Source organism: Phyllostomus hastatus, unplaced genomic scaffold, assembly GCF_019186645.2.
Source record: "Phyllostomus hastatus isolate PE091 unplaced genomic scaffold, TTU_PhHast_1.1 phas_scaffold_28, whole genome shotgun sequence".
Lineage (NCBI taxonomy): Eukaryota > Metazoa > Chordata > Mammalia > Chiroptera > Phyllostomidae > Phyllostomus > Phyllostomus hastatus.
This window is the reverse complement of record NW_025334022.1, coordinates 9229508-9252179: the sequence shown is the minus strand read 5'-3', so window position 1 is coordinate 9252179 and position 22672 is coordinate 9229508. Positions and strand designations below refer to the sequence as shown.

Here is a 22672-nt window from a genome sequence, read left to right as displayed (position 1 = left end):
AGGATAATATCGAATATTTTCTTTTTTCAAACAAAAAATAAAGGTACCCCTAAAAATATTTGTACTGCTTATTATTGCCAATTTAGTCAGATTTTTTCAGCCTGAGTTACATTGTTTCCAGCTTTAGCAAAAACTAGACCCTTTTCTGTGTTTGTTGCTAAATCTATGTATATTGGTCTCATTTTGTCCCAACCCTTCCAAAAGAAGCAAACTTTTAGATATGGATATTTTAACAGTTAACATGAAGGAAGGGAATGTTCTGATTTTTCCACACTCAGGCAAATGGATACTTTAAGACAACCTTCTCCCTCAGTAAAAATCCAACCACATAGTGGTAAACAGTGGCAGAGAAATATCCAACAAACATGTTGTACCTGGAAATAGGCTACCAGTTTTATCATTCCTTTATTTTCCAACACCCAAGCATTCTTTCTCATCAGGGATATTTCCTTGAAGGGGAGTTCTCTCCTCAACTGAGGCATATGGCCACATGCAAAAGAAAGAAGAAATATGAGGTTGGGGAAAGGAAGATTGGCAGGAAGAGCATTTTATCCCTCTGATAAAGGGGATTTTGCTTACACTCTAGACAGAGAGAATCTGGATGACTGGGTGGTTATTTAACTGTTAGCTTAAGGAAGGTTTCTGAATTCTAATTCCAGGTGAATATCTGTACCTTAATTAATCTGTATTGCTGGAATTGATTGAATGTCCTTTGGATGTGTGACTATTTGCAATTCAATTTTATTGAACAGACATAATGTACAATGGAGGTTTTACTGAGAAGCTTAAACTAATTTTTAAGATGTATTATTCCTCCAGGTAAGAGTTTAACAGTCTTTAATGATGTATAGGAGTTGATTCCATTTTAACAAATATAATTACAGATATAATCCCACTTTAACAAATAACATAATGCTCAATATATAAGGTAATTCCTTTATTGTGGTCCATCGGTCATACTACTAGTACTTTTGCTGATACATAGATATAGTGAAATCTATAGAAGAGATTCTGTGTAACAGATGGGTTTACAAGTTCTCCTTCTATTAGTGGTCTGTCAATTTAAAGATAGTTTGTATATAAGAACTACCTATCATTTGAATATTGGTATAATGTTGAATTTTTATTGTTGCTGGCATTTAGAGAGTAAAATTTAACTTTAGACAAACTGCCAAAATTGTGAAATACTACAAATTATACAGAAAAATGAGACCAAGCTATGGACAGTGAACATTTAGAAAAGGAAACAAAAGCTACCATTTATTGAGTGAAAACTTGTTCTGTCAAGGCATTTATTTTACATGCATTCTTATATGTAATTCATACAATATTCCTGAAAGGTGGTATTATACAATACTTCCAACTTTGACAATAAGGAAACTAAGGGTAAGAAAGATGAAATTATTTGCATAAGATCATGCACCTAATACATTGCATAGTTGGGGTTCAAGTGGAGGTCTGACTCCCAAGCTAAAGTTTTTCTATTCTACCATACTGCCTCAGTTACCACACCATTCCAGTTTACTTAAGTGTTTCCCACTAACTATTAAGAGGCTCCCATTTTCAAGCCTGATTCATATTTTGGGAAAACAGTCTTAGGCTTTAAAGTAAAGGAACATATTAGCAAAAGTTACCTTTAGCAAAAGTACCTTTTAGGTTAGATAAGGTAATTCACACACACACACACACACAAACCCAGCATTGTCTAAAACTACACTTGGGATCTCTTTTAGAGTCTTCCCAGGGTAACCAGGAACCATTCTTTTACCAGACCAAAAATCTGAAAGTCATCTTTAACTCTTCATACACTCAGATCACAAATACAGCATTAAAACAAACCTCTTAATGATTTAATTATGAAAGATGTTATATTGTCAAGTCAAATTGCCATTAAAATGTTTAATATTGTCATGTAATGAATATGTTTAAGTAGAATGGTCAAAAAATAGAAAGAACACTACATATCTGTTAGAGCATTCAATTTCATGTTTTTCTTATTATTAAAGATATTTTTAAATGACTAAGGTCACATTTTTAGAGATTTCCAAGCCACATTTTCTTTCAGTTGTAATGGCTCTTGGAAAACTATTAAAAACAAATAGGAGAAATAATAGAAGTCAAAGTGATCAAGTATTTTTTGTTATTTGCTATACAATGAAAGAATACCACTTCCACATTTCTTCATATGTCTTTATTTCACAGAAACCCTTTACTTAACTCTCTGCCCCCAGATATACTTGAGCTGTTAAAGGACCTGTTTCTTTTCCCTCGTTGTTAGTAAATTTGATTTTGGTAATCTATTTTCAGCTTATGTTGAAGTGAAATTCAAGGACCCTTCAAAGGGAGATGAACTTTCTAAGGAAGAATTTATTTCAGTCAGCTCCATGGTAAATATCTGTTCAAAAATACTCACTCAGTAGAGATCTTCCTAGCTTAAATATTTTTTATCCAGCTACCACTAGTAAAATTGGGGTTAATTATGACTGACTAAACTGCATTTGGGGTTTTGATGTATGGAATTTCTTGTTCCCTGGAGAATTAGAAAGAAAATGTAGTTTGTTCCTACTTATGTTGAAGAAGTTTCTAAAATATATCATCATTTTCATCCCTTGTTAAAAACACAATGAAGATAATAGAATCTTTGATGATTGATTGAAGGTCATAGCTATTGTTCAAACAGTGACTGTGTATTATACATCACTGTAGGTATAGGAGACAGGGATGAGTCTATCTCCAAGACATAATTTGGAAGGCTTATGAGCTTATTTTTGTGTCCTTTGCTTCTTTTCCAAAATATGAATGTCTTACAGAAGAATAAGTCATGATTAATGTGTGTTTATGGTAACTATATGTTAGTGTCTGAACATTAAATTTGAAGAGACCTAACAAATCATTCAGTCAAGTCCACTGATTTCACAATGAGTTATTACCACAATCAGAACTATAAGGTCAGTCTTCGAACTTCCAGTATGTTTTTCTTTTTAATAAAAGTAATATAATTTAATTTGAGGAAAGACCCAAAGAAGAAAATAGCACCCAGAAATAAATATGTACTATTTGGTATACTTCCCCCTAAGAATATTTTCATATAGATTTCTTCCTATTGTTCTTTTTACTGTACAAGTTTTTGAATACTTTTTCTTCTAATAATTGGAGGTCAGGTGAGCTAAAATTGGTTTGTTGAACTGAAGAAAACAATGTACTTAAAAGTCTTAATATAAATTTTTTCAACAAAAGCTATTTGTTAAATATTTTACAAATTGCAATTGTCTTCTTTTCCTCTAGTTTCGATGCCTGTACGTAAAAAGGAAGCAGAATCAGTAAACAAAACAAAACAAAAAACAGCCTTGAAAAAGGTACTATCATCTAAGAATATCATTTAAGTTATTTTTTATTCTTACCCAAGGACATGACCATTGATTTTAGAGAGGGGAGAAAGAGGGAGAGAAACATCGATTGGTTGCCTCTCTTATGCACCCCAAATTAGGACCAAACCTGCAACCTCCAGTTTACAGGATAATGCTACAACCAACTGAGCCACACTGACCAGGGCCAAGTTATTGTTTTTTTAAACAGGATTAAATACAAAGGGGAAAAGTAGATTCCCTTTTTTATGTGACATTTTAATTTAAATTTTTAAAACATTTAAAAAATTTTTCATTATTGCTGGCATATAATATTATATTCATTTCAGGGGTACAACCCAGTGATTATACATTTACATAATTTATGAAGTGATTACCCCAATAAATCTAGTACCCATCTGACAACATACATAGTTACTACAATATTATTGACTATATTTCCTATATTGTACTTTACATCCCTGTAACTACCAATCTGTACTTTTTAATTCCTTTACTTTTTTCTACCAGTCCCCCAACTCCCCTAACCATTGGCAATCATCAGTATGTTCTCTGTGTCTAGGAATCTTTTAATATTGTTCGTTCATTTATTTTGCTTCATTTATTTTTCAAATATTAATTGGCCATATCGAGTTTATTTCTGGGCTCTTTATTCTATTTCTTTGATTGATATATCTGATTTTATGCCAGTACCATGCTGTTTTGATTACTATAGCTTTGTAGTATAGTCTGATAATCAAGGTGATACCTCAAAATTTATTCTTATTTCCCAAGATTGCTGTGGCTATTCAGGATCTTTTGTGGTTCCATGTAAGTTTTTGGAATATTTGTTGTAGTTCTGTGAGAAATGCCATTGGTATTTTGGTAGGAATTACATTAAATCTATAGATTGCTTTGCATAATATGGACATTTTACCAATGGTAATTTTTCCTATTCATGATCATAGTACCCATTTCATAATGGAAGTGTGGTCTTCAATTGTATGGTCTTCAATTTCTGGTTTTGGAATTAGGATAATGCTTGCTTTTTCCTAAAAATTAGCTTGGGAGTGTTTCTTTTGCATTTTTGGAGTAGTTTGAGAACAACAGGTATTAGTTCTTCTTTGAATGGTAAAATTCACCTGTGAAAGCACTCAGTGCAGGATTCTTGTTTGTTGGGAGTTTTTAAATCATTCTGTTAAGATTTTCTGTTTCTTTTTTATTCAGTTTTGTAAAATTATATGTTTCTAGGAATTGATCCATTTTTTCCAGATTGTCCAATTTCTTGGCTTATGGTTTGTAATATTTTCTTATAATTCTTTGTTTTTGGTGGTGTCTGTTTTTAATTCTCATCTTTCATTTTTAATTTTATTTATTTGGGTCCTCTCTCTTTTTTTCTTTCCTGAGACTGGTTCAAGGTTTATCACTGTTGTTTACCTTTTCAAAGAACCAGCTCTTGATTTCATTGATCTTTTCTATTGCTTTTGTACACTCACTATTTCATTTATTTCATAGCTGATCTTTTTTTATTTCCTTCTTTCTACTTACTTTAGCTTTGTTGTTCTTTTTCTAATTCCTTTAGATGTAAGGTTAGGTTGTTTATTTGAGCTTTTTCTTTTTTCTTGAAATAGGCCTGTAATACTATGAATTTCCCTCTTATGATCGCTTTTGCTGTGTCTCATTGATTTTCTGTTATGTTTTCATGTGTATCAAGGTATATTTTGATTTCTTCCTTGGTCTCATTGTTTACCCATTCATTGTTTAGTAACATATTATTTAGCCTTCATGTGTTACTGTGTTGTTCAGTTTTTTTCTTGTAATTGATTTCTAGTTTCATACCATTTTGCTCAGAGAAGATGCTTGATAGATGCTTTCATTCTATTTATATTTTCTGAGACTTGTTTTGTGGTCTTAACCTGTGATCTATCCTAGGAAATGGTTTGTGTGCACTTGAAAAGAGTGTATATTCTGCTTTTTGGTGTGAAATGCTCTGCAAATATCAAAACTATCTGGTCTAGTGTGTCATTTAAAGCTGCTGGGGTTTTTTTTATTGATTTTCATTCGTGAAGGTCTACCCATTGATATCAGTGGGATATTAAAATTTGCTGCTATGACGTTTTTCTATCAATCCCTCCCTTTATGTATATCAAGTTTTGCTTTATATATTTAGGTGCTCCTATGTTTGCATAAATGTTTACAAGGGTTATATCCTCATATAGGATTGATCCCTTTATTATTATGTAATGTTCTTTGTCTCTTATTATAGTCTTTGTTTAAAGTCTATTTTGTCTCACATAAATATTGCTACCTCAGCTTTTGAAAATTTCTATTTGCATAAAATACATGTATTTTTCAATCCCTTTAGTTTCAGTTTGATTGTATCATTCTGAGGTGGGTGTCTTGTAGACAGCCCATATATGGGTCTTGTTTTCTTTTTCATTCATCCACCTTATGTCTTTTATTAGAGCATTTAATCCATTTACTTTTAAAGTTGATTATTTATAGGTATATACTTATTGCCATTTTATTTTTTTATAACTGTATACCTCCTTTTTTAACTCTCTTTTTAATATAGAAGTCCCTTTAAAATTTCTTATAATACTGCTTTGGTGGTAATGAACATTTTTAAAGCTTTTTCTTATCTGGGAAGTTTTTTATTTATCCTTCAATTTTAAATAACAGCATTGCTGGACAGAGTAGTCTTAGTTGTAGGTCCTTGCTTTTCATCACTTTGAATATTTTGTGCCAGTCCCTTCTGGGCTGAAATGTTTCTTTTGACATATCAGTGGACAGACTTATAGGGCCTCCCTTGTAGGTAACTGTCTTTCTCTTGCTGCTTTTAAATTTGTTTCTTTGTCTTTAACCTTTGCCATTTTAATTATGTATGGGCCTCCTTGGTTTCATCTTGTTTGGGACTCTCTGTGCTTCCTGGTCTTGTGTGACTTTCTCCTTCACCAGGTTAGGAAAGTTTAGGTCATTATTTCTTCAAATAGGTTCTCAATCCCTTAGTGTCTCTCTTCTCCTTCTGGTGTCCCCATGATGTTGATGTAGTTATGCTTCATGTTGTCCCAGAGGTTTCTTAAACTTTTCTAACTTTTTGTTTTTTTTTCTTTGCTTCTATGATTGAATGTTTTCTGCTTCCTTTTCTCCCAAATCGCTGATTTGATCCTCTGCTTAATCTAACCTACTGCTGATTCCTTATCATGTATTCTTCACTTCAGATATTGTATTCTCCCTTTCTGACTGATTATTTTTATGGTATTTATATCCCTTTTTTAAAAAAAGTTTATTTATTTATTTTTCTGAGGGGAAGAGAGGGAGAGAAACATCAATGTGATTGCACCACCAACTAGGAACCTGGCCCACAACCCAAGCATATACCTGGACCAGAAATCGAACTGGCAACATTTTGGTTCACAGGATGATGCTCAGTCCACTGAGCTACACCAGCCAGGGCTTATGTCCTTTCTCTTTTTTTTTCTGCCCTGCACACAACCTCCCACCCACATTCCCCCACCTTAATTCATGTCCATGATTTGTACATATAAGTTCTTTGGCTTCTACATTTCCTATACTATTCTTAACCTCCCCCTATCTATTTTCTACCTACCATTTATGCCATTTATTCCCTGTACTTTATCCCCCATTCCCTCTCCCCTTACCCACTGATAACCCTAAATATGATCTCCATTTCTGTGATTCTATTCTTTTTCTAGTTGTTTGCTTAGTTTATTTTTCTATTTTTAGGTTCAGTTGTTGATACTTGTGAGTTTGTTGTCATTTTATTGTTCATATTTTTTATCTTCTTTTTCTTAGATAAGTCCCTTTAACATTTCATAAAATAAGGGCTTGGTGATGATGAACTCCTTTAACTTGACCTTATCTGGGAAGCACTTTATCTGCCCTTCCATTCTAAATGACAGCTTTGCTGGATAGAGTAATCTTGGATATAGGTCCTTGCCTTTCATGACTTTGGATACTTCTTTCCAGCCCCTTCTTACCTGCAAGGTTCCTTTTGAGAAATCAGCTGCTAGTCTTTTGGTGTTGCGGAAAATAACTCACACATGGGAGAGATTGCGGAGCACGATCCTTCATTACGTGCGTGGGCTCAGAGGGGAATTCCAAATTCTGAGCAATGAGCTCAAGCTGGAGTTTCCTTTACATGCTTGTTACACAGGCAGAAGGAGGATGAGAAAGGAGTGCAGCTGCTAAAACGGGGGTTAGTGTATGACCTTGAGATAACTGCTTATCTGGGAATGGCTGCGGGTCAGCTCCTACCTAAGAATAGCTACTGCTCAGCTATGTCCTGTCAAATTCCCCCCTTTGATGCTATAAGGTGTTTTTATCCCTTTAGCATCACTATATACCTGGCTATATGGCTGAGGTCCTTGGGAGGATTAATGCTGATACTGGTGTTGGTACCACTGGAGGGCTAACACTTTGGCGGCTGCCCGACAAGTCACTGTGGCCCCAGGTGTTGGACCAAGGTCCAGAGGATGCAGGGTCCCATATGCCTGACACTTTCGGGTCTGGTATCCTATGGTCCTGGATATCACTCTAGCCTGGTATATCTTCCCTCTCCAAGTGCAGAGGGATTGTTGTGGCTGAACGCAACCGGATGGCATGTCAGTGGAGGAGCTGAAAGCTGACCCTGGGAGATAGTAATAGACCACTTTACCGCTGAGCATAATCCTGTGCCCGGGGGTATTACATTTGCAGGCTGGGGCTGAGACAGGGGCTGCATTTGTTAAGCGAAGCATACAATAAACCCAAATGCAGAGACCAAACAGAGATAAACTATTCCTAGGGTGATCCGCTCCTTGGGATTCCATTTTGCAGGGGTCACAGTAACTAGTTCGATTCCCAATGCTCCTATGAAGGTGCCAATTAAAGTCAGGCACCCTCCAGAACAATGGTCCATTCCTTGATGTCTTCTTTACTGGGTGGCATCCTCTGGTGCCTCAGCATGGGTATTCTAGGTGCAGGCCTAATCCTCGGGTCCTTAGGATCTGCTGCTATTTTGGCCCGGCTGTAGTGGATCCAAGGGGTGATTCCTGCGACCTGGGCAATGCTAGCAGCAGCAAGTCTGTCCAGAGCAGTCCAGTTTCCTGGTATGTGTACCCTGCAACTCTCCTGCCCTCAATCATACAGCTGCTTCCATCCATGTAGTGGGTGATATTAGGTCGGGCCAGGGGCTGGTCCTGAAGGTCTGGCCGGCTGGCGTGAAACTCTTTGGTTACTTCAAGACACTCATGGTCCAGATCTCCAAGTTCTGCCAGTAAGTAGGTGGCTGGATTGACTCATTTCATGGTCTTAACATGCACCCTCAGGTTTCCTTGGAGGATGCCCTGGTACTGAGTCAGTCTAGGGTTCGACAGCCACTTATGCCCCTGCCCAGCAAGGAGGCTGTTCACTGCATGTGGTACGTGAAGACTGACTTCTTGGCCTAGAGTTAACTTGTCTGCCTCTTGCAAGAGGGTTACGGCAGCAGTGACTGCCCTCAGACAAGGTGGCCAGCTGGTGGTAACATGGTCCAACTGCTTAGACAGGTAAGCCACCAGGTGTTGTCATGGTCCAACAGGCTGGGTCAGGAGCCAAGGGCTACCTTGTCTCTCTTGTGGGTATACAGATCAAAAGGTCGCCTTGGCTCTGACAGTCCAAGGGCAGGAAGATCACTGAGGCACCCCTTGATATCTTGGAAGGGTTTCTCTTCATTTTCTCCCCATTCCAGAGGCTTAATGTCCGGACCCTTCAAAGCCTGGTAGTAGGGCCAAGTTCCACAGCAGCAGGGTGCAGGCTGGCTTTTCCTCAGGAGAATGAGCATTTTTCTCAGAAATCAGACAAGGTTCTGGAGGGTGTTGGCAACTCTGCCATTTTCTGTCCGTGCCCCTGATCACACCGTGAGTACTTCCAACAAGCCTGGTTACTGAGCTCTGTGCCTGGCAACACTGCCGGAGCCCTGAGGGAGCTTGCAGGCCACTGGGGCAGGCGAGGGGCAGGCGAACCTGACAGAGCACCGTGAAGGGCTATGACAGAGGACTGTGTGGATGGCTGTGGGGGCACTTCAGATACACAGCGCGTGCCCTCTGCAACTCAATGTGAAGAGTAGGAGTGTGTTCAGGATGTGCTTCTGGTGTTCTTTCCTTAATTCAGCCAGGCGCTTCAGCAGCATGTGCGTTCCCTCCCAGCACCGTTCCTGGGATGGGCCACCAGGAGGAGGTCGTCCATATACTACAGAATTGTCAGGTCTGGCCCCCCTTAGCGAGGGGCTTCAGGTCTCCTGCTAGGGCTTCCCCAAATAAGGTTGGGAAGTTCTTAAACCCCTGGAGCAGTTTAGTCCAGGTCAACTGAGTCTTGACCACTGTGTGCATATATTTCCATTCAAAGGCAAAAATGGGTTGGCTGGAAGGTGCCACAGGGATGCAGGAGAAGGCATCCTTCAGATCAAGGCAGGTAAACCACGTTGCTGTTGGAGGAAGCTGGCTCAGGAGGGTGTATGGGTTCAGGACCACCGGGTGGCGGGTGACGGCTGCTTCGTAGATGGCCCGCAGATCCTGGACAGGCCAGTACCTGCTCTCGTCTGGCTGCCATCATGGGTCTGGGCAGGTGTGGCCCCATGTTATGGAGCCAATCTTCTCCAAGCTCCCACGCAGGTGCTGTAACTCAGGGGACCTGCCTCCCAGTCACATCTTGGGTGGGGGGACTTTTTCTTTATCTCCCTGGCCCAGAGCATGGCCACAGCTATTCAGCATATCTAAGTGACCAGCTGAAGGCTATAGGTATGTCAAATGACTATGCCATGGATTGGCTGTGAAGCTGTTGCTGTACAAAACAGCCCTGCATGTTCTCGCCTTGTGTGCCCCTCCCCCAACTCATACCTGTGGGGGAAGGGGTGAAGACATCTTAAAATCTCCTGGACGCCTTGAGTTCTGGACCCCATTTTAAATGCCCATTTGGGGTCTCCTCTCTTGTCTGCATCCTGCAACAATCTCTCATTTCAGATATACACCCACTTTAAATTCCTTTAAAGGACAATGTTGAAGGTCTTATCTTCTTGTAACTGCTTCCGGCTGGAAATGGACATTGTTCTACCTACCCGTGGGTCAGGGATGCCCTGAAGGGGGAGGGGGTACAGCACGGAGGGAATCCTTCCTGTAAGGGGAAGGACCTTACAGAATCCTGGTCAGTTGGCTGTCACCAGGAAGTCGCAGGCTTGGTGTTCAAAGACTGGCATTACTGGACCGTTGGCATCCTGGTTATATTCTGGAGATGACAGATTTGGAAAGAGTTGGAAGGCACAATTAAATCATAACCACTAAATGACAAAGGCGGGAAATTAAGTGAAGAATGGTTTATCTGGAGGAAGGTACACAAGGCATGCTACACCTATCCAAAACTCTTGTGGCCCATTATACTTCACTCGGCTGAGGGGAATATATTAGGATTTCCCTCCTTCCAGATATCTGAACACTTCCTGTCCAAACCATCAAGACAGAAAAGGGAAAATCAGTTCTAAAGTGAAGCCCACAGATCACCCAAACTGCTCACCAACCCAACCACTTAGTTCAGCCAAACCCTTGAGTTTCAGGGGTTGATGATGAAGAATGGGCTCTTTAAGTGAGACCTATATTGCAACCAATCACTCAGATAATGAAGTCAAAGGCATACGTCCTATGAAAACAGAAGAGCACACAGGGTAATTCACACAATAATCTCCAAAGCAGTCTCTGTGCTTGTGAGACTGTCTTTTGGGAAGACATTCAGTTGCAAGGTCTTTCCTGCAATGACATTTAGCAATGGCAATTTGACAGGTCCTCCATACCTGTAAATTGTACATCTTTGATGGTATTACAAAACCAGTTTCAACTTTCAAACAAAAAGACACTTTCAAGACAGCTAGCTGCGTCATTCTGGTGTCCAATACTGAGCATTGTGATTTTCCTTTAACCACAATTTTTCTCCTTAAGATCAGCCTCACTGTTATTAAAGGGACTACTTTGAGTTCCGCTTTTCATTTTGACTGTTCGTTTACATAAACACACCAAGAGCAGCCTGGATCACATATGATCTTTAATTCCGCTTTACTGGAACTCACACAGGGAACCTTTAGATTGGCTTCTCAGTCCACCCCTCGGGGCACAGAAGCAGAGCCACACATCCGCCATCTGGCTTCGCCTGTACCAGTTGTTTCACTCAGATCCTTGAGGCTTCCATGGTGCCCACAGGTTCCTTTTTGGCCATCTTTTATGAAAGCAACCTTCATTCCTTCCCTGGAAAGACTGCCATGAACTACACAACCAACCAAAGTACCAGGCTTTTCTTGTGAGCTTAACTAGCTTCGCAAGTCAATCCCAGTTCCTCAGGGCTTTCTGGTGATGACCAGAACCCATACATGCCTCTTTCAGATGTAACATTCCAGTCAAAGTTTTGGTTAACAAAACCACTATTAACGACTGGTCTTATTGATTTTATTCAAAGAAACCTTATGTTATCACTCACTCCTTCAGAATGCCAAATTCTGAAGGGATCAGGTAGGGAGAAAAATACAAAGCGTGAAGGAAAATCCTTTCCCTTCTGATATTTACCAGGCTTTTTAAAACTTTTACTTCCACAGACTTTCTGCAACATTCACAAACCCTCTATTTTTTTTAACACAGCTTCTGATATCCACCAAGATTGCATTTCCATGCCTTATACCTTCTATTATTAACTAACACCATGTAATCCCTTCCTAAAACTTTTATTTTTCCATTTATTTTGCATTTTCCCACAGACCAGACCTTCTTCATTTATATATATATAAATAAATATATATTAATTAATATAATATAAATATATAAATATATATATAATATTTTTTATTTACTTTCCTACAGAGTGTGAGGTTTCAACCTTCCCTGGAATCCTCAATTTCCTTTTTAGAGCAGATACAGAGCAAAATCCAAAACACAGAGTTCCAGAACAATACACAGGAAGGGGCATTCTCTTGCACCAATGTGTCCATTGGTGCCTCGCAGAGACATGCTCCTTCAGGCCTGGTCTCTTGGCAGAGACATGCTGCTTTGCCTCTGGCTGAAGCACTCATCAGCCCCTAATGACCCTTCCTGGGTCCCTAGTGACAAAGGCATTCTCCCCAACCAGTTACAGGTGACCTTAAACAGGCCTTTAAGTACAGAGGGTTTCTGAACAGAGACAACACTAATGTTACAAATTTGCTTTTTTCCCACAAAACCAGAAAATAAATAGTTGAGGTTTCCTTTACTCCAGGTTTAAAACTTTATATTCCTTATACATAATTTTACTCATTCAGATTTAACCATCATTTTCCTTTAATCCTGGTTCCTTTCCCACACTGGGAAGGACTATACTTAAACTCAGCATGTGGCACCCAAAAGTCCCTGGCACTGCAGGTACCTGTCACTAAAATTCCCTAGATTTGCAGGGACATCCTGCAATTTTCTGAAGCTCAGACCCTGAAAACACCCTATAGGTCAGATGTTCACCCTTGGACCTCAGTTCATGTCCTTCAGAACCAGAGCCATTCTTATCAGAACCAGTTATACAGAGAGCCAGACTGATGCGGTGCCCACAGAGCAGCAGCATACAGGCTATAATCTGAAAAGAGCCCTTGGCCTGGCACCTTGCCCAGTTCCAAGATGGAGGGGCTCTCACATGACCCATCATCCAAGAAGACGACAACCATGCACACTCCTCCCTCCATGGTGGGGCACTCATGTGGCTCATCATCCATTTTACCCAAAATGGTGGCGTACCCACATGGCTTGCTGTCCTATCTCCAACATACATGCAATATAGTTCTGTGGCAGAACCCCCTCCACCTGCATGACGAATTCTCCTGATGGGTGCAGACAAACAAAGGAAAAGGGGATCTTTTGCACGTCCGCCTGGCCTGTCCCAGTCAGACTCCGTAAGCCTAGCTGGCTCGTGGAGTCACAGATACATTCACACACACAGTCACACAGAGTTTACAACTTTTCCTCCCCCGAGGAGTCTGATGGTCTGAGCCTTGGCTCAGACTCCTGAATTTTCCGGTTGAGAGGTAACCAGCTTCTCTCTGGTCTTGGGTCTGTTCCCTGGGTCACTTACCGATTCCAATTGTCACCTCCGACAGTTCGTGGTCCATCTTTCCCCTTCAGCCTGGGTCTTAGAGCGGTTGGGGATGCCGCATGGGAGTCTCCGCCCGGGAAACCCAAAACAACCGGGGCACGTGCTCCTTCCCCTGCAGCAGGGCTCCCCCGCCGAGCCCCAGGTCATCTCCACTGGAGGCAAAATGCCTGCTCACGTGAGTCATTTCCCGGTCAGGGAACCAAAATATTGTGGAAAATAACTCACACGTGGGAGAGATTGTGGAGCACGATCCTTCATTACGTGCGTGGGCTCAGAGGGGAATTCCAAATTCTGAGCAATGAGCTCAAGCTGGAGTTTCCTTTATATGCTTATTACACAGGCAGAAGGAGGAGGAGAAAGGAGTGCAGCTGCTAAAACGGGGGTTAGTGTACAACCTTGAGATAACTGCTTATCTGGGAATGGCTGCGGGTCAGCTCCTACCTAAGAATAGCTACTGCTCAGCTACGTCCTGTCACAATGGGAACTCCTTTGTAGGTAACTGTCTCCTTTTTTCTTAGATTCTTTTCTTATCTTTAATCTTGGGTAATTTAATGATGGTGTGCCTTGGTGTGTTCCTCCTTGAGTCTAACTTCTTTGGGACTCTATGAGCTTCCTGGACTTCCTGGAAGTCTATTTCCTTTACCAGATTGGGGAACTTCTCCTTCATTATTTGTTCAAATAAGTTTTAAATTTCTTGCTTTTCCTATTCTCCTTCTGGTCCTCCAATAATTTGGATGTTGGAATGTTTAAAGATGTCCTAGAGGTCCCTAAGCCTCTCCTCACTTTTTTTTTTTTTTTGAATTCTTGTTTCTTCATTCTGTTCTGGTTGAATGTTTATTTCTTCCTTCTGGTCCAAACCATTGTTGTTGGTTTCCTGTACATTTTCCTTCATTTCACTTTTCATAGCCTTCCTTTTTTCCTCTATTTTGCAACCATACTCAACCAATTATGTTTAGCATCCTGATTACCAGTGTTTTGAACTATGCATCTGATAGGTTGGCAATCTCTTCATCACTTAGTTGTATTTTTTCTGGAGCTTTGATCTGTTCTTTCATTTGGGCCATTTTATTTTTCTCTTGGTGTGCCTGTTATGTGGTAGTGGGAAGAAGCTTAGGTATTCAACAGGATGGGGCAACTCACATCACTGCATTGTGGCATTATATGTGACACTTATGTTTGTTTGTTTTTTTAATGTTTGTTTTCTCTTTCAGTTCTCACCAAGTTCACCTATTCTTTGCATAAGTTCATTGAGCATCTTTATAACCATTGTTTGAACTCTATATCTGGTAGATAGCTTGCCTTCTTTTTCTTGGGATTTTCCCTGTTCTTTCATTTGGGGCATGTTTCTTTGTCTCTCCATTTTGGCTGCCTGCCTCTCTAGGATTGTTTCTATATATCAGGTATATCTGCTGTGTCTCTGTCTTGGTACAGCACCCTTATGTAATTAATAGGTGTCTTGTGGGGCTTAGTGGTGGTATCACCAAGATCACCTGAGCTGGGTGCTCTAGGAATATCCCATATATGTAATATGTGAGCCCTCCTGTTGTAGTCGAGTCTTAATTGCTATCTGCTCACCTGTTGGTCAGATGGACTCTCAGTCTGGCTGGGTATGAGGATCAACCCTGACCTCAGTGTATGAGCTTCTATGGGGAATTGATCCCACAACATGGAATTCAACCCAGCAGTCTGGTGCCTGTGTCATTTGTGGAGGTAATTGGGTTGTTCTCCAATGTGGTCTGAATCCCAACACATGGAATGTTGGTTCTAGGGCCTCTTCCAAGGGACTCTAGTGCAGGTCAATGTCAGGCACTCATGACTGGCCCTGGGCTATCTGATTGGAGCTACAAAGTGATGTACATTTTTTGGCCATCTCTGCTGGGTCTGAGTATGCAATAGAGGGGTCAACCTGTGCACCACAGCCAATTTCTACTGGCACCAAGGTCTGTAGCAGGTCAGCAAAAGGCCCAGGACACCCTGAGTTCCACCTTTGCTTGTTGACTGATTGTTAAGCTCAGTCACTGAAAGAACCTTTGGTGGTACAGTGGTATGCCAGTTGAATGAGGCAGGTTCTCAGGTATTCACCAGGTTGGAACAGATTCAAATTCTTCTAGTTTTGGGTCTGAGGCCACTTGGTAAAAGTCCAAGGGTACACCGAGGCCAACTGCCAGGAGCCCACAGACTTTTGTGGTGGGGCAGAGTCTCAGAGTTGTTTGGGCAAGGCCAGCAGACTTTATTGGGCCCAAGAAGATCAAGTTTTGGCCATGTGAAGGGAGGGTTCTGCAATGGTAGAGTATGTGAGGAAAAATGGCCACCTTTCTAGAGGCACACAACTCAGTGTCTCCTAGATTCTGCCCTGAACTCTTGGAGAGCCAGAGCTTGGCAGAGCAGGACTGCTGAATGGTAAGGAGGGTGGTGTTGTAAATTTCCCATGGGGAAGTGTGGTGCCAGTTAGGCTCTAGGGAAGGTGGTGGCTCTTCCCTAGAGCCACATAACTCAGTCTCTGGAACATCCTGAGTTTGCCTGGACTTCTACATCTCAGGCCAAGACAGCTGATTTCTCCACAGGGTTTGAACTCTGTGGGGTGGGGTGATAGGGAGCCCAGAGGGTGGGATCACTTTATTCCCCCAGGCTGATACTGTAAGGAAGGGAGTGCTCCACCCTGGAAAGGTAGTGTTTGTGATGTGGGAGAGGGACTCAACACAGGAACTCCAGCAGCTTTCCCTTCAGCTCTCTCCCCTGAACCACAAAACCACAGTCTGTCCTCATACAACTCTAATTCACTCTGCCCTCCTACCACCAGAGCCCAGGGTTAGTGGCTGGAAATAAGATTTTGTGCACTGGCCCTTTAAGAGTGTGCCTGTGTTTCTAGACTAGTCTTGTCTTTCCCTGGAGGACAGAATCCCAGCTGATATTCACAGCCAGATATTATTTGCCTCTTCTTCTAAGCTCTGGTGCTCTGGGATGGGGAACCCTGAATGGCACTGAGACCCATTGTCATAAGGAGGGATCTTTGCACCTGAGATATCCCTCTGGATTCTGAGCCCCTACACAAGGGTGTGGGGCCAGTCCTTTTTGCATCTCTGCCCTTACTTCTAGTCTTGATATATATTCTTCTGTAAATCCTTTATAAGACTTATGTGCAGATAGTCTTCAATTGGTAATATAGGTTGATTGTTCTATAATTTTTAATTGTTACTCTAGTTCAGCCTTGGGAGGAGGTGAGTTTAACTCCCACCTACTCTACCACTATCTTGGATCTCTGTACCATAATTTGTTTTAATAACTGGCCCAATACAGATGGATATTTAGTTTGTTTCTAATGAATCATATTTCAAATTCTGCTGCAACAAACATTTTATACTTACATTTTAACAAACGTTTTACACATATTACTTTAGGTTAGAGTAAACTCATACTGGTATGAGAATGTTAGGTCACAAATAATATGCACATTTAATATTTTGATGGAGGCTGTCGAATTGCTCTCCAAAAGTCCATCATTCTCTCTTTTGAGTAACAGTTAAAAATAATTAATTGCTGAAGAACTGTTTATTTATGACAGCTCCCTCAGATTCTTCAGTATAGCCACCTAATTTTCTAAGGAATTGTACACAGTAATTAATAAAGCCACATTAATATCATCTTAATTAAGTTCTTCAATGAAATGAATGAATAAATTTTGTTTTGAATTTTTCAAAATGAGCGGCCATAGACCACTTAATATTTGCATATTAAGAACATCATATAGAAGCTATTTTAATGAAATACATGAAAATGTCTATGTGAAATTTACATCATCAAGCCAGGGTGCACTGTTTCATATAAAATGCATCCTTCTCAGCCCTGATCAGGTAGCTTAGTTGGTTAGAGCATCATCCCAATACACCAAGGTTGCAGGTTTGATCCCCAGTCAGGGCACATACAAGAATCAACCAATGATTGTATAAGTGGAACAACAAATCGATGTCTGTCTGTCTTTCTCTCTCTCCCCCACCTCTCTAAAATCAATAAATCAAAATTTAAAAAAAGAAAATGCATCTTTGTCAGTCTTGCTTCATATCCTCCATAGTCTCCAACCTTCCCAAAGTAAAAGTTTTACTTTAATAGAAATGGGTAAGTACCCTAAGAGCCAGTAGGTAAAGTAAAAGGTAAATTCAGTCCCATTTCCTGGATTAAAAAAAGGGTGGAATCTTATATCTTGGTGAAATACCTTTCAATAATATTTTTTTGAGATTTGGGAAAATATAGTGGGCTGTTTATTATGAAATGGTTTTATTCTCATTCAGGCAAAGGAAAAGCTGATATTCAAGAACATCTGAGTCAATGGCAAGATGAGCTTTCATAAAAGAAGAAAACATTAAGGATTTACCAAGAATGAATCAGGGATAGTATTTTTAAAGAAAAATTTCTAGGTTTTTATTGTTATTTTTATGAATGTAGGTATATCCAAATCCAAAATAGCTAACATGTTATTACAAAAACAGTTAAATAATATGAGTAGCATCTCTGTAAATATCAGATGAGCACAGAAGAATGGAATCAAGTTACTTTTAACACTTAAATGCATCTAGTGTTTCAGTGTAGTTCCTGTGATATGACATTTGTACCTATAGAAAAGATGAATATGTATAACATTTTTCAGTGCTTTGTATTTCCAGCTTTATTAGAAAATTGTATCTATTTTACTAAGCATATTTTAGTGCCTACTAAATGACATACCCCATGCTAGGTACTATGAATAAGAAATTACTAAGTCATACCCTGGTTCCTAATCATTTTGTATTTGAACCTGCTTGATGATTCGTATTGACATAATATTAAATCCATCTCTCCCATTCACAGTATTTAGTCAGTATATGTTATCATATTTTTAAATTAAAATCTGTTAGTGTTGATACATAGGATTCTCAGAATTTTACCAAAATGAGAATTATCAAATAGCTTAGTATTTCTCAGTGCAGTAGGTAATTTGATGGTTGAATAACTACTTTTTAAAAATGAATCAATAGGATGAACTTATTCTAAATGTTTTAAGATCAGTGCTAGAGACAAAGGAAAAAAGAGAAATGGAACTTAAAAGTTTGGTGCAATATATTTTTATGAAGTACATCCTTTATATTTGCTTTTTATTTACAGATAAACTTTTATGGTAGGATTGACTTATAGGATTCTTGTGTTGGAATCTTTTGTTTTTTAATTGATAGATAGCTTCTAAGAATGTATGGATGATCTAGGGACAATTAGCAAAGAAACCAGTTGATTTCTCCACCTGGGCCCCACATCTGCCTTTAAAGAGAAACATGTCCAAATGGACTCCATAGTTACCTTGTAACACAGCAACAAGGGGGGCCTGGGACGATATACTATTGCTGAAAGGAACCCCCAGGTCTGTTATATCCACCGCCTATAGGAAAGATGTCTCAATGCCAGAGATTCATGAAAAGGAAAGGAAGTGTTTATTTAATGCTATACAGACTTAAAGTAGTGACCTAATGTCTTCATCAAAATTCCAAAGTCCCTTAAAACACCTACAAACACACACAGTCCTTCCTTCCCCCTTTGCCCAGTCTGGGGTACCATATCTCAGGAAAGGAAATAGAAGTCTATGGCTCAGGCAGTCCCTGGTTCTTCCCAGTAATCCGTGTTGACTGGGAGACCTCCCTGGGTTCCCGGCACCTTCAGCTGTGTTGCTGGGATCTCTGCTAAGGCTGGGTGGTGTTTCCCCCTTCTAAAGCTGTGGAGGTCCCCACTCTGGCAAAGGCACATGGTCCTCTCTCCCAGGGCCACGGGAGTCCCCACTCAGCCAAAGCTGTGTGCTTCTCTCTCCTCAATGGCTGCCGTGCCTGGGTTTAAATCTCCATGCCAATCTTCCTCTGCAGTCCCATTTCCGACTCCTCCTACAATCGGCCTCACATGCCAGAACTCATATCCTTCCAGCTTTACTGGACTGCCGTCATGAGTCTGGGCAGGCGTGGCCCCATGTCATGGAGCCAATCATCTCCAAGCTCCCATGCAGGTGCTGTAACTCAGGGGACCTACCCCCCAGTAACATCTTGGTGGGGAAGTTACTTCCATTACCCTGGCTCAGAGCCACAGCTATTTAAAATATCTATGTAACCAGTCAAAGGTTATAGATATATTAAAATGACCACACCAGAGGGTAGCTGCAAGGCTGTTGCTATTCGAAACAGCTCTCAATGGCCCTGCTCCATTTGTCCCTTCCCCAACCCACACCTGGGGGGTGGGGGTGAGGACATCCTAAAATCTCCTGGACACCTTGAGTTATGGACCCCATTTCAAATGCCCATTTGGGGTGCCCCTTCTTGGCTGTACCCTGTTATAACCTTGTACTACTAGGTAGGTCCCAAAACATTCTTCCCTAATTTAAGCCATTCTAGTTGAACTGCTCTCTCTTGCCATTTGGGGAGATCAAGGGAATCTCACCTTAATCCTTTTATTAAGATTGATTAATGAATGAATGATTTACAAGTAGGTAAATATGAGTCTTTGCCTAATTAGAAGTACTAGCTAAGCCCTGACCAGCATGGCTGGCTCAGTTGGTTGCATGTTATCCCTAAGAGTGAAAGGTTTCTGGCTTGATTACTGGTCAGGACACATCTTTGGGTTTCAGGTTCAGTCCCCTGTTAGGGACATATAGGAGAGGCAAGCAATTGATGTTTCTCTCCCTCTCTTTCTCTTTTCCTCCCTACCCCTCTCTCTGAAAATTAGATAGATGATGATTGATAGATAAATGATGATAGATAGATCAATAGATAGATAAGAAGAAAAGACAAAAGAAGTACCAGCTAACATTGAGAGAGTGCTGGAGTGCTGGCAGATAAACTGGCCAGAAATTATTGTATATATAATATACTGCTAATTGGGCAACAAATTAGATAACTTAAATGGAATTCTCTTCCATAGTCAATATCCATCTATCTAGAACCAAGATTTATTTGGGAATTAATTATCAGTTCTTGTAACTCCTGTGGTGAAGGTTATATGGTACAAATTCTAGAGGTGACTTCAATTCTAAGTTCTCTTTATATTTGCTAAATCTAATATCAGATGTGGTATTTCTAACTTGTGTCTTCTAGTAACAATTTATTCAGTTTTCAAAGACCCTTTATAACTTATTTCATGGGGACCCTGAAGAAGAGTTGTAACCAGCCTTTTGCTCAGAATGAAAGAAATTAGAATACTTCACAGCCCCGCATCATCAGCCAAAGGATTCTCTTGTACTTCTGGAGGACAGAGTGAGGGGAAAACAGGGAGGTCCTTGGAGAAAGATCCCTCCTCTAAGGCTCAGGGAAGAGCCTTAGTGGTCATTTGCATTTGAATAGATTCTTGCTTCTTTGTTGAATGAACCAGCAGTGGTGAGTTTTTTTGAGAAACCCACAGATGTAAAAGCCAAACTAGAAAATGCAAAAGCCTCTCAGTTAAGTTTTAGAAGATGTAAATCTCTGAACAGGAATTGCCTATCAAACAAATTTACTAAGATTCCTGTAGTTCTCAGCTTGATTCCTGGGAGTAGAAATTAGGTATTTATCATGTTACCAATGTGTTCAAAGGCTTAAAAAAGACATTTGGAAGCACAATGAATCATTCCTTTGTGGTTATCTTTAATTTTGATATTCTCTAATACAAATGTACTTTTTAAATTTTTATTTTTCAATTATAATTTACATTCATTATTATTTTGTATTAGTTTCAGGTATACAGCATAGTGGTTAGACAATCATATACTTTACAATGTGTTCCCCCTGATATTTCAGTACCCACCTGGTACCATACACAGTTATTATAAACATTATTGACTGTATTCCCAGTGCTGCATTTTACATCCCAATGACTGTTTTGTAACTGCCAGTTTGTACAATCCCTTCACCTTTACAAGATATGCAACATCAAGGGAGTATACTAAATGATACCATCAGAGGACACCAACATATCACTTTTGGTAAGGAAATCACTAGTTTGTGCTGCTGTTTACATATAAATTACTGATAATGTTATAAATGTGGTATTATGTTTGAGTATTAGTGATGATAATATGCCATACTGAAAAATCCTACTTCCCAAAGTACTGCAGTCCTATTAGAATGCTTTAGAAAACAAAGCTCTTAGATTTATAACCTTAATTATCTATAAGATTACCATATGGAGGGGCTCATTTTCAAGTTATCAAACTGAAATAATGTTAACTTTTAAAAGTTAATCTCATCTAGTCTTTTAATAATAAACTCTTAAAAATTACTTTATTGTTGTTCAATTATAGTTGTCTGTATTTTCTCCCCACCCCCCCTCCATCCCCTCCAAACCCTCCTCCATCCCTTGCTTCCACCCTCCCCCTTGGTTTTGTCCATGTGTCCTTTATAGTTGTTCCTGAATACCCTTCCTCCCATTGTCCCCTTCCCCCACCCCTCTGGCTATTGTTAGATTGTTCTTAATTTCTTTTTTTTAAAGATTTTATTTATTTTTATTTTATTTTTAGAGAGGGAAGGCAGGGAGATAGAGAAATATCAATGTGCGGTTGCTGGGTGTCATGGCCTGCAACCCAGGCATGTACCCTGACTGGGAATCGAACCTGCGACACTTTGGTTCGCAGCCCGTGCTCAATCCACTGAGCTACTCCAGCCAGGGCTAGATTGTTCTTAATTTCAATGTCTCTGGTTATATTTTGCTTGCTGTTTTATTTTGTTGATTATCTTCTGAATTCTCTCTACCTGAGCACTTCAGAAGCTACTGACTAACTTGTAACTTTGTTATTGATAAAAATAAATCAAGAACTCAAAACTCTGGGCTAGTATAAGGAAAAACAATATTGGATTTGGATTTAAACTGGATAAAGCCAGCCTTTTCAGAAGGGTTAAAAACAGTTCAATGAACTGTATTGGTTTCTCATTAAACTGACAAATTTCTTGAAATTATTCTGTGCACTGCAGGTTGTGGCATTTGTCTCAGAATAGAGTGTGACTGTTTTTGTTCTACCTTTAGATTTTGGATTTTTACCAGTCATGTTTTAAGTTACATTAGATAGACTGAATCATTGTAGTAGTCTGGAAAGTTCATAAAGTATAATTGTGTGTGATGATTGTTAAGGAAGTGTTTAGAATTGCTAGTATCCATCTATAAAGTGTTGACTCTCTGATTTATATGTATAATTTCTATATACTTTATGCTGCTTATATATCAGTCAT

General features: G+C 39.8%; 1 protein-coding gene across 1 annotated transcript in view; it reads left to right on the top strand.

Annotated features, from left to right (window-relative positions):
- The window catches only part of TBC1D8B (TBC1 domain family member 8B), a 62213-nt gene that overhangs the window by 6688 nt on the left and 32853 nt on the right, over positions 1-22672 (top strand). The window contains 12 exon segments of the mRNA XM_045817460.1: positions 753-808; positions 810-819; positions 2308-2364; positions 2367-2387; positions 3286-3320; positions 3591-3597; positions 5751-5765; positions 17759-17812; positions 17815-17856; positions 20571-20630; positions 20633-20778; positions 20780-20927. Of these exon segments, the coding sequence (XP_045673416.1) occupies positions 753-808; positions 810-819; positions 2308-2364; positions 2367-2387; positions 3286-3320; positions 3591-3597; positions 5751-5765; positions 17759-17812; positions 17815-17856; positions 20571-20630; positions 20633-20778; positions 20780-20927 (651 nt within the window).